Here is a 13,793-nt window from a genome sequence, read left to right on the forward strand (position 1 = left end):
ACCATACACTTGTGGGTGAACACCTTTCACAAAGTGATCACTACATATCTGACCTATCAGTCCTTATCCTCAAAGGAAACATACATAATCCTTTCAAAAGATGAGTCTCGGAGCTTAAATTTATAACTTTGATATGGTTTTAATAAAGACACTGGCTTATTACAACAATCTGTAACCCACTAACCCCCCATTTTTGTCCTATGACTGCTGGGGTGTTAATGACCCACTTTACCTTGAATTATCCCATAGAATAGGTGCTAACTACTTACGCTAAACTATCTGGAGCCTCTGATAAGGTCCCAAAACTCAGGCTGCAGCCCTAGCCCGAATGTCTATACGATAATTAAACAGCCCCTTAGTGAGAGTCAGCTGGCACAGGCAGCTGCGGGTGTCTAATGGCAGTGTAGACATACCCTCCGAGTATGTCCCAGCCCCGAAGAAGATCTTGCTCCTTGTAGCTTCAAAGGTTGTCTCTCTCACCAACAGAAGTTGGTCCAGTAAAAGACATTACCTCATCCACCTTGTCTCTCTAATATCGTGGGACCGACACAGCTACAACAACACTGCATACAAAAACTACCTTAGCAGCTATAATTTACTGAACTCTTTACGCAACCCAGTGGAAGTTCAGACTGGTGGATTCCCTTGCAGAAATCCAGTTTTTAAGACAGAAACAGTTTCCTTTTCTCTTCAGGGCTGCACAAAGGTGGACTAGCAAATTTCATACAGATGCAGATTCTCTTTTGGCCCAGGAAACCATACTCTCTCATGAGCTTTAATTCCTAAGAGGTAGTGGAGACCTTCCCGCCATTTATGCCTCCTTAGTACAGGAATGAATCCATCTGTTTGAGAATGAGAAGCTGACCCTCTAGACCTTTCTTATATGTCTAGACCAGAACAAACTGGATTTCTTAACCTCCTGGGAGCAGTGCATGAGATACTTCAAGGACCTAAAAGCATGCTGTGATCTTCCCTTTATCTGAAGTAAGGCAGGACAAAAGCCAGAATCTGAAATTCATCTAGGAAGTAGCTACTCAGAAATCAGAAAGGAATATTTAATGAGGAGGGCTGCCCTGGTAATTATATTTCTGGTGGCTTCCAATGACACTCAGAAAAAGCTAACAGAAGCTAGAAGCTCCAATAGGGAAAGAGAAAGCTGGTAGAAAGAGCAGATTAAACAGCCTAGGACAAGACAATTGACTCAGGCCTGACCAGGAGATTTGCTTTGGCTGGACGGCATCTTGGAATTAAGCAGTGCAATCCAATAAAAGAATTTTCAGCATCTCCTCCAATAGTCCCTAAGGTCAAAACTTGGTCCTTGTGGTTTCTCAAGACTGACTTCATTCTCCACTTCCTCCTGGAGGAACTCCAGAACTTGGGAAACAGAACAAGACCAACCTTGCATGCCCTGCAAGAGCACCTTTTAGAGAAAAAGTTCTAAGGATGGGAGTATGGATTAGAGATAACAGGCTTATGGGAGTTCAGACCAATGTCCATATTTAAGACTCCCTAATATCTAAGAGACATTTTTCATGAACCATGCTTTCAGATATAATTTGACCCAGATACTGAGAGAAATTTGACCCCATGCAAGATGATCTGAAAAATTTCTTTTCCGACCTAGTTCAAATGGCTTGATTAGGTTGAGAGTGAACTAGGGCTCCCAGACTTTAAAAATGACTACCCGCTAAGGAAGATCCCCAAGAGGCAACCCTGACTTCCAATCCCATAGTGAGTACAAGCAATGAAAGAACTGCCTTATGGAGGCTGGTGAAAAAAACCTCGGATTCCACCTGGAAAACAATGGCCTTTTTACCCTGCTCTGGCAGAATGAAGGGGTCATAAAAACAGCAGATCAGGCCATTGAAGAACATTGCTGGTGGAGGAGATTTACCAGTGTGCCACAGAGTTGGTGTAACAGCTCTATATCACTCTCTCACAGCATTGGAGGGTTTCAGGAGCATTGTTGGAGGGGAAGGGACATGGCCACAGTACCACTAGGCTCTGGCTATTCTCAGCTGTTGCAATGGTTCCAAGTTAGAAACCTCAAACTCCTGAGGAAGCAAGGTAAAGGTTTAGCCCAGAACATGCACCATCGTAAGTGGGGACAGAAACCCTCTGAACCTCTCTATCCTTACTTTAGAGAGTTCCTTCACAGAGCCTTCGAAGAGGTGTGTGACAAGATGAGAAAGAGCTCCTCCCTTTCCCCCACTGCCCTCTCACCCAGGTGGCAAAATCGGCAGAATGAGCCTGCCACAGCACTGCAGCGGCGCTGCTGCAGCACATCTGGTCAAGACGCTATATGCTGATAGGAGAGAGCTCTACTGTCGGCATAATAAAACCACCTTCATGAATGGCAGAAGCTACGTCAGTGGCAGAAGCTCTCCCACTGACATACTGCTGTCCACACCAGCGCTTAGGTTGGTATAACTTACGTCGCACAGGGGGTGGTTTATTCACATCCCTTAGCGACATGAGTTACGCCAGCATAAGCTGTAGTGCAGACATAGCCTTATCTCTCAAAGGCAGAATGTAGATTAATTAGAGATGGACTGGACTACTGGAGAGAAGATCTGGATGCCCATTTTGGATCAGCTAACTGGCTGAACGTAGTGCCTGGGTGATAAGCAGAAGGCAGATCATTCCACAAAGCTCACCTTAATGAAGCCTTGAGCACAATTTTAGGTGTGTGTGTGTAGCAGCAGGCAAAGTACTAAGGACTGTCCCAGCTGCCCCTCTTCTAGCCATTGTTTAGCTAATTTCTTGTAGGTGTTTCAGCATAACGGAGCCCTAAGGGAAAGATCAGCTCAGAGGTGGAGGTCCATGCTTAGCAGGTGTTGTAAGAAATCACACAGTCAACTGTGGGAGGAGGGGTAAAAGAGTGTATTAGGCTGGCAACACTGGCAGAGAGGAAGGGATAAATTGACAAGATTACCTAAGATGAGTTATATGCCCAAATGAAGCAATGAATAGGAGCAAAAGAAATCCTAAGATCTTAGAAACATCTATATTTCACCACACGTCCAACAAACAATATTAACTGAAATTAAAAGGTACAGCGCAAAAAGTGAAATCCCTGCAAGCTGAATGGAAACTTTTAAAAGACACCATAATAGAGGCTCAACTTAAATGTATACCCCAAATTAAAACACACAGTAAAAGAACCAAAAAAGTGCCACTGTGGCTAAATAACAAAGTAAAAGAAGCAGTGAGAGGCAAAAAGGCATCCTTTAGAAAGTGGAAGTTAAATCCTAGTGAGGAAGATAGAAAGGAGCATAAACTCTGACAAATATGAAGTGTAAAAATATAATTAGGAAGGCCAAAAAAGAATTTGAAGAACAGCTAGCCAAAGACTCAAAAAGTAATAGCAAAAAAACGTTAAGTACATCAGAAGCAGGAAGCCTGCTAAAGAACAAAATTGTCAGGCACACAGATTAACATAATTTGTTGGAGAAGAGTCAACATGGTTTTTGTAAAGGGAAATCATGCCTCATCAATCTACTAGAATTCTTTGAGGGGGGTAAACAAGCATGTGGACAAGGGGGATCCAGTGGATATAGTGTACTTAGATTTTCTGAAAGCCTTTGACAAGGTCCCTCACCAAAGGCTCTTAAGCAAAGTAAGCTGTTGTGGGACAAAGGGAAGGTCCTCTCATGGATCAGTAACTGGTTAAAAGATAGGAAACAAAAGATAGGAATAAATGGTCAATTTTCAGAATGGAGAGAGGTAAACAGTGGTGTCTCCCAGGGGTCTGTACTAGGACCAGTCCTATTCAACATATTCATAAATGATCTGGGAAAAGGGGTAAACAGTGAGGTGGCAAAATTGCAGCTGATACAAAACTACTCAGTATAGTTAAGTCCAAAGCAGACTGCGAAGAGCTACAAAAGGATCTCTCAAAAGTGAGTGACTGGGCAATAAAATGGCAGATGAAATTCAATGTTGATGACTGCAAAGTAATGCACATTGGAAAACATAATCTCAACTATACATATAAAATGATAGGGTCTAAATTAGCTGTTACCACTCAAGAAAGAGATCTTGGAGTCATTGTGGATAGTTCTCTGAAAACACCCAGTCAATGTGCAAAGGCAGTCAAAAAAACGAACAGACTGTTGGGAATCACTAAAAAAGGGATAGATAATAAGACAGAAAATATCATATTGCCTCTATATAAATCCATGGTACACCCACACATGCTGAATACTGCATGCAGATATGGTCACCCCATCTCGAACAAGTTTTATTGGAATTGGAAAAGATTCAGAAAAGGGCAACAAAAATGATTAAGGGTATGGAACGGCTGCAATATGAGGAGAGATTAATAAGACTGGGACTTTTCAGCTTGGAAAAGAGACAACAACTAAGGGGGGGATATGACAGAGGTCTATAAAATCATGACTGGTGTGGAGAAAGTAAACAAGGAACTATTATTTACTCCTTCTCATAACACAAAAACTAAGGGTCACCAAATGAAATTAATAGGCAGCAGATTTAAAACAAACAAAAGGAAGCATTTTTTCACAAAATGCAGTCAACCTGTGGAACTCCTTACCAAAGGATGCTGTGAAGGCCAAAACTATAACAGAGTTCTAAAAAGAACTAGATAAGTTCATGGAGGATAGGTCCATCAATGGCTATTAGCCAGGATGAACAGGGATGGTGTCCCTAGCCTCTGTTTTCCAGAAGCTGGGAATGGGCAAAGGGGGTGGATCACTAGATGATTATCTGTTCTGTTCATTCCCTCTGGGGCACCTGGCATTGGCCACTGTCGGAAGACAAGATACTGGGCTAGACAGACCTTTGGTCTGACCCAGTATGGCCCTTCTTATGTTCTTAAAGGAGCAGTCTGTGGAATCAAGCCTGTAGATACATACAAGCGTTCTCTTTAAATATTTGGTGTTCCCAGACAAAAGCTATGGTAAAATGGAGTTACAGCTGAGAACACATCTAAAGTAACTTAGAGGCAAATACATTATAGGGATGCTGTCATTATCACAAACCAAGCGACATAAACCTAGGAAATTCAGAATTAAGGTTAAAAGAAATCTAAACATGCTGAGGTATGGAAACATACAGTTAGGTCACACACACAACTTTAACTCTGGTTGGTACTGACATCATACAGTAACCACACAACCACGCTGAATACATTTTAGTGTGTGCGGTCCCTGATTAGATAAGACTGATTTCTGAAGATTCTTTCTAAGTCTTCAAGGGGAGCTTTGCAGGGAATGGGGATAGCATGATTTACAGGAGACACAGAAACTCCTAAATTCAGATCTATTCCAAAGACTAGATCCAACAGGGGGCTGCCTTGTGTGCACTTTCTGTAACTAACTGAGTAAAGCACCTGGACAGCAGAGTTCTCAGAAAGTTTCAGGCAACTAAAAAAAAAAAGAATAGTTGTCACTGAGGGAGCAACTGAAATCTCCCAGAATCAACACTTCCCAGGACTCTCTGAGCAATGAAAAGAGAAGACTGTACACCTAATAGAGAGACACTCCCTTGCACACTCTCATTAGCAGTACCTGAAAGCGTTGTGGACCCATTGCACATACAGAGGAGAGGGCTGCCCAAAGAGCTCACAATACAATTAGTGCAATTTAGAAACAAAAGGGAGCGTGGGAGAAAGGAGACAAGATTACTTCTGACCTATGGTTAATATTCCCTCTTTTGAATGTTACTTGACCCAGCTCCCTAGCTGACCCTGCCTTGGCTTCTTGTTTCTTTAGTAACTGGGGCACTGGTATATTAACCCTTCTAGGTTTTCTATTTGTTCTGTTTACTTTAATCCTAAACAATCCCCTTTTTTTCCAGCAATAGCATAACAGCAGTTCCCTCTTTTCCCAATACAAGTCACAATAGGCATTGCCTCCCAGTCCAACCATTGCCTGCAGAAGTACTGGAGTCCTGTGAAGACAAGGACATTCATTTCCATCAGCCCTGCAGAGGTCACTATACTTCAAGGTTTGTGAAGGTCATCTCCTAGTGCTGCTGCCCCATGCATTGTGATCTCTGAGGCCCCATACCAATGCTGGTATGCAGTGGCACACTCTGATTCGAAGACTTTAAGGCCAGAAGGGACCATTGTGATTACCTTGGGTGACCTTCTGCACAGTACAAGCCAAAGAACCTCACTCAGTGCTTCCTGCATTAAGCCCTTAACTTGTGACTGAACTGCCCCTGAAGTTCCTTTATAAGTTTGTTCCTTTATAAGTTCCCTTCTGAGATCAGGACCAGATATGCAGAGAATCCAAACTGTAGATTGTACTTGTGGTTAGTTAAAGCATTATGTAGAAACTCTGTCCTCTCTCCCCGTTCCCATCCACTGTCCTAGGTACATGGAATACTGAAATCCCAGCTGAAACCAGTCAGACCAAGTCTTGCACCACCTTAATCCCACAGCCACTGTTCTAATATGTCCCAGGTCACAAAACATTACATGGTTTGGGTCATCAAAATAATCAAGAAAGTCAACACTAGACAAAGATGACTTACCCCCATCACCTTACCACGCTGTTCAACGTCTTCCCACATAGAATGAACTATATAGCGACACATGTATTTCCCAGCTCGACCCTCCTGTTTCATTCGTACCAGACACATCCTGCAAGAGAACAAGCACCAGAGAAGTTGGTTTGATTTCCAACGGCTTCTTCAGACCTTAAAAGAGTAAAAAAACCTATTTTTATTTTAAATTCCTTACAAATCTCACTACAGCATGGAAAGTGCTATAAGTATAAATAATATTCTGCTCTGGTTAGAAAAGTTCCTCAATAAAAATGGCACATTTTTACTTTCACAAAACTTGCCTTCTGTGTATTTAAAGTCTGATCTGCTGGATTTCAGACTAGTCTACAGTGGGGAAATCTACCTGAATATTAAAACTGTTTCAAAAATGGCTGGAGCTGCAGCACAGACGAGGCTACCGTAGGTGGAATCATTCTTCAAATTAGTGAAGCCTCAGAAAGCAGGTTATAAAAATGCCTCTGCCTGCTGGAGCCACTGCAGTTCCAATCAGTTTTAAAACCAGACTGAATTTTGGGAAAAATGTCCCAAATGTAGATAAAGCCTTGGTGACAATATGTTTGCATTGTTTTTTATTCCTGTAAGCCTTGCAGAGCCACACTGGCTACAGAAGGCAGCACTGGAGTCTGTCCAAGCTCATTTCTCTACTTCAGGGAACTGAACCTGTTGTAATTAAACTGACTGTACTGAACTGCCTCTGTGTCCTCATTAGCCATGCTGTATCAGTTTAAGAATCGCTGCAGGTTTGACCCATGTCCACACTAAGGCTGTGTCTATACTATGAGCTAGCGGTGTGATTCCCAGCTTGTGTAGACATACTCATGCTAGCTCTCATCTGAACTAGAACACTACAAATAGGGAAGCTGTGGTAGCATGGGAAGCAGTGGAATGGACTGGCTGCCCCAAGTACATACCCATGGGGTTCAGGAGGGTATGTACTCAGGATGGCTAGCTCCTGCTACCACCGCTTCCATTGTCCATGCGACCACAGCCATACTACTATTTTTAGCATATTAGCTCACATGAGAGCTAGCATGGGTACGTCTGTGCAAGCTGAGACTCATAGTATGTAGTTTTCAGAGTAGCAGCCGTGTTAGTCTGTCTTTGCAAAAAGAAAAGGAGGACTTGTGGCACCTTAGAGACTAACAAATTTATTTGAGCATAAGCTTTCGTGAGCTACAGCTCACTTCATCGGATGCATTCAGTGGAAAATACAGTGGGGAGATTTATATACATAGAGAACATGGAACAATGGGTGAACACACTGTAACAAGAGTGATCAGGTAAGGTGAGCTATTACCAGCAGGAGAGCGGGGGGGGGGGGGAGGAGGAGAAAGAAGACGACGATGACGACACCTTTTGTAGTGATAATCAAGATAGTATGTAGTGCAGACATAGCCTAAGGACTTCTGTACACCCCACATTGCCACTTATTTTGTAACCTGCTGTGCACTAAATGTCTACATGGACCCTGCTACAGTGCACAAAAAGCTTTGATCTACCTTGCTTTGAAATGGGAGTAGATTAAAGTGCACTAGGAAACTTTTAGTTCACAGCAGCAGAGTCCACGCATACCCACGGAAACTCAGCGCGTGGCAGATTTACAGCTCAGCTTGCCATGAATTAAGTGTTCATGCAGACAAACCCTAGCACGTACCTAAACTGTTTCAGCTGCAATGACCCATTCTCCAGACCAGTGCATTCTGGGAGATTTTGCAAGGCTTCAAGTGCACTGTGGGACATTAGTAGGAGAACAGGGTTGAACTGTTTCAGCTTCTCTGCATCAAAATTGGCATTAAAACAGCTCAGGCTAAACTGGTATTTAGCCCCAATAAAACATTCTACTCTGCTTGGTTTGTAGTGTGCTTATAAACCATTTGGAGCACTTTCATGTGTGAGTGCAAAGAACATAGATTAGGAGATTAAAATGGTGCTTAGATCTGTGTGTTTCTCTAGTGTACACAAGACCTGTGTCAACCTATGCACATTGAGAATGCTTACCACATTGTGGATGCTGCCTCAGTAGAAAAATAAATTAGCGGCAGAATCTTTATTATTGGGGATGATGTGCAAAAAGGAAATAAAACAATTTATATCTTAGATTCCAGACAGGGTCCTGACCATTAGAAAAAACATATTTTTCTTGTAAATGGAGCAAAAATTACTCTGGAGGTGAGTTACTGATGGACAATAAAACTAGAGCCCCATGAAGCCATTTGTACCAAGACACTTTTCAGAATAGAGCCACATTTTCCAAACTGCACACAAGTGTTTGTTTTAAACTTAGAAATTAGAGATGAAAAACATCTCATGGACCTAATTTTTTGATGGAGGACATCTGGAAATGGTGAGTGTTGATTGGCTGGATCTGGTTATGGAGCACTTGGGATAGGGACAGGAAGGTTAAGGCAGCTCTCTGTTAAAACCTTCTGCCTCTGGCCTCCTGCCCTCTTTTTTCTTTCTTGCATGGTTTTGTACTTCTTGTGCTTGTGCTTTCTGACTGGAGGGTACTGGGTGCTCCAGCTCAGGGGAAGTGCACCTGAAAGCTTTGCTGAGTAGCCCAGGGCACTTCACAGCAAACGTAAAACTTCATTCTAATGTCTGGCAGTAGCTACCAGCGCTGACAGTGGAGGGTTCATTAGCCCCATTAGACCCTCAGTGTGGTTCAGGGCATTTGATGAGCCCCTTGATTTAGAGCAAGAGGGGGAGGAGAAGCAAGGGTCATAGGAGGAGCAGAGGGAAGAAAGACAAATGGGGGAAAAGTGATATGGGAAGGATGGAGGGACTCAGGGAGCAGTGCCAAAGGGGAAGGGGAGGACAGAGATAGGGGCAAAGTGAGAGATGAAGGGTAGAAGGGCTGAAGGAAGACAGAATGAGAGTGAGTATAAAGTAGAGGGATAAGTGGGGAGGGAGTGCAATAGAGATGGCTAGAAAGACCTGGAGAGAGGAAAGGGTAAAAGAGGGGGTGAGGATGGGGCAGAGTCAGAGAGGCTTAGGGAAGATAGAGGGATGGGGAAATTCCCTAAAAATGTGTCAGGTTTTCTTTTTGGAAAATGCTCTGGAGCTGCATGGTGTTCCCAAGGCTCATGTGGTGACTTCCAGAGTGGTTGTGAGGATGGACCGATGATCCCTCCATAGCCTGACAGTACCATCCTTCCTTCAGCCCTGGCAGGTGGTGGAGAATAGGGAGGGTTATAGAGTGACACAGAGTGCATCATACCCATCCAGAGAGGAAGGACAATCCTGCAGTTAAAGAACTGGGCTGGGACTTGGGAGATATAGATCCAATTCCCAGTCCTGGCACAAACTTTCTGTATGACCTTTGGCTTAAACACCCTCTGCGCATCAGCTCCATGTGTAAAATGAGGATAATGCACCCTTTTACCCATCATTCATCTGTCCTGTGTATTTTGATTGCAAAGTCCTGCCCATACAAACACTATAATCAGTAATAATCCTGGAATCCCATTGCTTTCCACACACCTACTAAGACAGATAACGAAAGACCATGTTTGGGAGCCCAACTCTGGATAAGAAAATGGTTTTATACGTTACAGCCTGGGTAGTCAAGCCAAGGAAGAAAGCAAGGAACCCTGGCAAGAGATTCCCTCAGTACAAATGTTGCTTCCCATTCAAGCTGCAGTATCCCTCAGTGGTGTCATGGTAGAAGGCAGAGCGCAACAGACCAATAATTACAATCCATCACTAGTAATGCAAGAATGGAGTAGTTTTCAGAGTAAACCTTGTTGCTCTTGAAGCCTGAATGGACGCTGTGTGTTTGGATGCATAGTTCTGTCATAGAGCAGTTCAGCAGCACCAAGAGTGAGGTCATGGAATTATGCAGTTTATTTGAAAATTTGCTAGTTTGTTACTACACCTGCCATCTGAGGTTTAAAAGACACAGATTTTCTTAGACTATAAACTTTATACCTAGATTAACACAGTATGAAATGTTTTACTTTTTCACTACGGAACACATTCTGTAGTCCATTCAACTACTGACTCATCTTTGTCACACCACTAAGGTGAAACTGTTCCACACTCAGATTACTGGTTTTAAAAAGTTGTTTGCATCATTACTTTAAAACTATGATATTTTGAAGCTTAAAATATCTTATGAATATTGTGTTTTTATCTGGTTACCTAAAACAATCACTGTTCTGCACTGGTGGTGGAAAAAGCAGATAGTACCCACAGTCAGTTAAAATACTTGCATTTTTAACCAGTTAGAGTCAGATTGGATCCTTTATGCTGTACGTACATTGAAATCAACTCTAAGGGACAAATTCTGTCTTCATATGCACAAGCAGGGGCACCCTTTTTAAAATCAGTAAGTATCCTACAGGTGGATCCAAGAGCAGAATTTGGCCCAAAGTTGCTAATAAAATGCAATGATCCAACAGATTGTTTCCAGTGCAATATCCTGAAATTAGTAGTGAGGAAACTAGGCAAAATCATACTGCCTGACAAAAAAAAAAATAGATGAATACAATAAAGAAATAATTGTACTGCAAAACTTTTATTACAGCCAAATAATAAACCGGATTAGAACAACCACGCAATTCTAACACAAAAATACATTTAAAATTGCATTTCCCAGCGAGTGAAATACAGCTAGCCACTCTTTAATCTTATTAAAAGACAATAACTTTGATTTTATACCTGACTAATCACCATTAAACTATGCAATACTGTCCTAAATATAAAGGGAAGGGTAAACATCTTTAAATCCCTCCTGGCCAGAGGAAAAACCCTTTCACCTGTAAAGGGTTAAGAAGCTAAGGTAACCTCGCTGGCACCTGACCAAAATGAGCAATGAGGAGATAAGATACTTTCAAAGCTGGGGGAGGAGGGGAGAAACAAAGGGTTCTCTCTATCTGTGTGATGCTTTTGCCAGGACCGGAGCAGGAATGCATGTCAGAACTCCTGTAAAGAGTTTGTAAGCAATCTAGTTAGATGTTTTGTTTAAATGGCTGAGAAAATAGCTGGGCTGGAGGGAATGTATTTGTGTCTTTTTGTAACTTAAGGTTTTGCCTAGAGGGATTCTCTATGTTTTGAATCTGATTACCCTGTAAAGTATTTACCATCCTGATTTTACTGAGGTGATTCTTTTACTTTTTCTTTAATTAAAATTCTTCTTTTAAGAACCTGATTTCTTTTTAATTGTTCTTAAGATCCAAGGGTTTGGCTCTGTGTTCACCTATGCAAATTGGTGAGGATTTTTATTAAGCCTTCCCTAGGAAAGGGGGTGTAGTGCTTGGGGGGATATGGGGGGGGGGAGGGGAGACATTTCCAAGTGGGCACTTCCCCTGTTCTTTGTGTAACACTTTGGTGGTGGCAGCGTTTAACCTAAGCTGGTAAGAATAAGCTTAGGGGGTTTTCATGCAGGTCCCCACATCTGTACTCTAGAGTTCAGAGTGGGGAAGGAACCTTGACAGATACAAATTAAATTTCACACTACTAATCAGCAGTTAAACTAATAGTTTCAAATTAAGTAACAGTCATTTCACATATGACCACCAAAGCACCAGTTTAAGGACTTATTTGACAAATACACCAAGGCCTGGTCTAAACTACACGGCTAGGTCGATGCAAGGCACAGCTTACATCAACCTAGCTGTAGATGTGTCTTCACTTACATTTGACTCCCGCCAAAGTAAGTGCCCCCTATATTGACATACTAACACCATCTTCCTGAGAGGCGTAGAGCCACAGTCGATGTAGTTAGGTCAATGCAGTGATAGTGTAGACACTGTGTTACGTAGATCTACTTTTATTGGCCTTCAGAAGCTCTCCAACAATGCCCAACATTGACTGCTCTGGTCACCATTTTGACCTCTGCTGCTGAGGGGTCAGATAGACAGGACGACCTCCTCCCCTTTAAAGACCCACAAATTTTTGAAGTTTTGTACCTGAAATGGAGTGTTCTTTCCCTTTCATAAGTTCTGTTCCTTTAATTTGTTACGTTTTAAATGTTTTTTTTAATTATCTGGTTCATGTTACAGAATAAGATTCTATTTTTTTGGAACAAAATTAATCTTTATACTTCACAACATATGCTGTCTGGTGCTGAGCAGGTCTGATACCCACCAATTTACTGTTACTTCATTTTGTCATAGAACCCATAGCATCATTCACAGACAATAGGAACACTGACAACATTATATTCCTATGTACACAGCAATCACTACAAGATTCATACCACGCTGCAAAAGAGCAAGGCGAGGTAGAGCACACGACAGCAACACACACTGCTCACTATTAACATGGTTTTTCAATGGTTGAGCTCTTCTTATAGCCCTGGTATTTGGCTGTTCAAAACTAGCAGACAGACACTCCACTTCCACCTGGCAGAAACTTTTCCCCCTTTGTATCACAGATATTATGCAGGACATAGCAGACAGCTATATGTAGATTTTTTTCCCCTCAGCGGTCCAATCTTGTTAGTAAACAATGCCAGCAACCCTTCAAACATCCAAAGGCACGTTCAACTGTCATTCTGCACCTACTGAACTGATAGCTGAAGCGCTCCTTGGTGCTGTCGAGGTGGCCAGCGTATGGCTTCATGAGCTATGGGAACAATGGGAAGGCTGGGCCTCCCACAATCACTACTGGCATTGCAACATTCCCAGTGGTAATCCGCCAGTTGGGAAAGAAAGTCCCTTCTTGCAGCTTTCTGAATAGTTCCGTGTTCTTAAAGATGGGTGCACCATGCACCTTTCCTGACCAGTCCACACTGATGTCCCTGGTGATCCACCAGTGCTTGCATTACCATAGAAAAGTAGTCCTTTCTGTTGACGTCTTCTGTGCCAAGGTAGTTTGATGTTAAAATAGGGATGTGTGTGCCATCCATCTCCCCTCCCCAGTTCGGGAATCCCACTGCTGCAGAACCATGCACTATATACTGCCCATTGTCCAGAGTCACAGTCCTATGTTACAGAAGGTGATTAATTGCCCTGCACACTTGCATGACAACTGCCTCCACAGTGGATTTCCTGATCCAAACTGATTCCCAACTAACCAGTTGCAAACTGGCGTTGTGAGCTTCCACAGTGCAATTGACACTCACTTCTCAACTGTCAGTGCAGCTCTCACTTTGGTGCGTCTGCGCTGGAGGGCTGTGGAAAGTGGCCAGGTAGGGCAAGTGCAGACTCTCAAAGAATAACAGTTGATGAGTACCCTTTCTTTCATCCTCCCATACTGGGCTTCGGACACAGGCCAGAGACCATCTTCTTCCATGTTACCCTGACTATACCAGTCAG

General features: G+C 42.7%; 1 protein-coding gene across 3 annotated transcripts in view; it reads right to left on the minus strand.

The window, feature by feature from the left end:
• UQCC1 (ubiquinol-cytochrome c reductase complex assembly factor 1) overlaps window positions 1-13,793 on the minus strand; it is a 96,186-nt gene that overhangs the window by 36,821 nt on the left and 45,572 nt on the right. For all 3 annotated transcript variants that reach the window (XM_073310050.2, XM_073310051.2, XM_073310048.2), the window contains one exon: window positions 6,502-6,610. In XM_073310050.2, coding sequence (XP_073166151.1) covers window positions 6,502-6,610 — 109 coding nt within the window. The remainder of the gene's footprint in view (window positions 1-6,501; window positions 6,611-13,793) is intronic.

This window comes from Lepidochelys kempii, chromosome 13, assembly GCF_965140285.1.
Source record: "Lepidochelys kempii isolate rLepKem1 chromosome 13, rLepKem1.hap1, whole genome shotgun sequence".
NCBI lineage: Eukaryota > Metazoa > Chordata > Testudines > Cheloniidae > Lepidochelys > Lepidochelys kempii.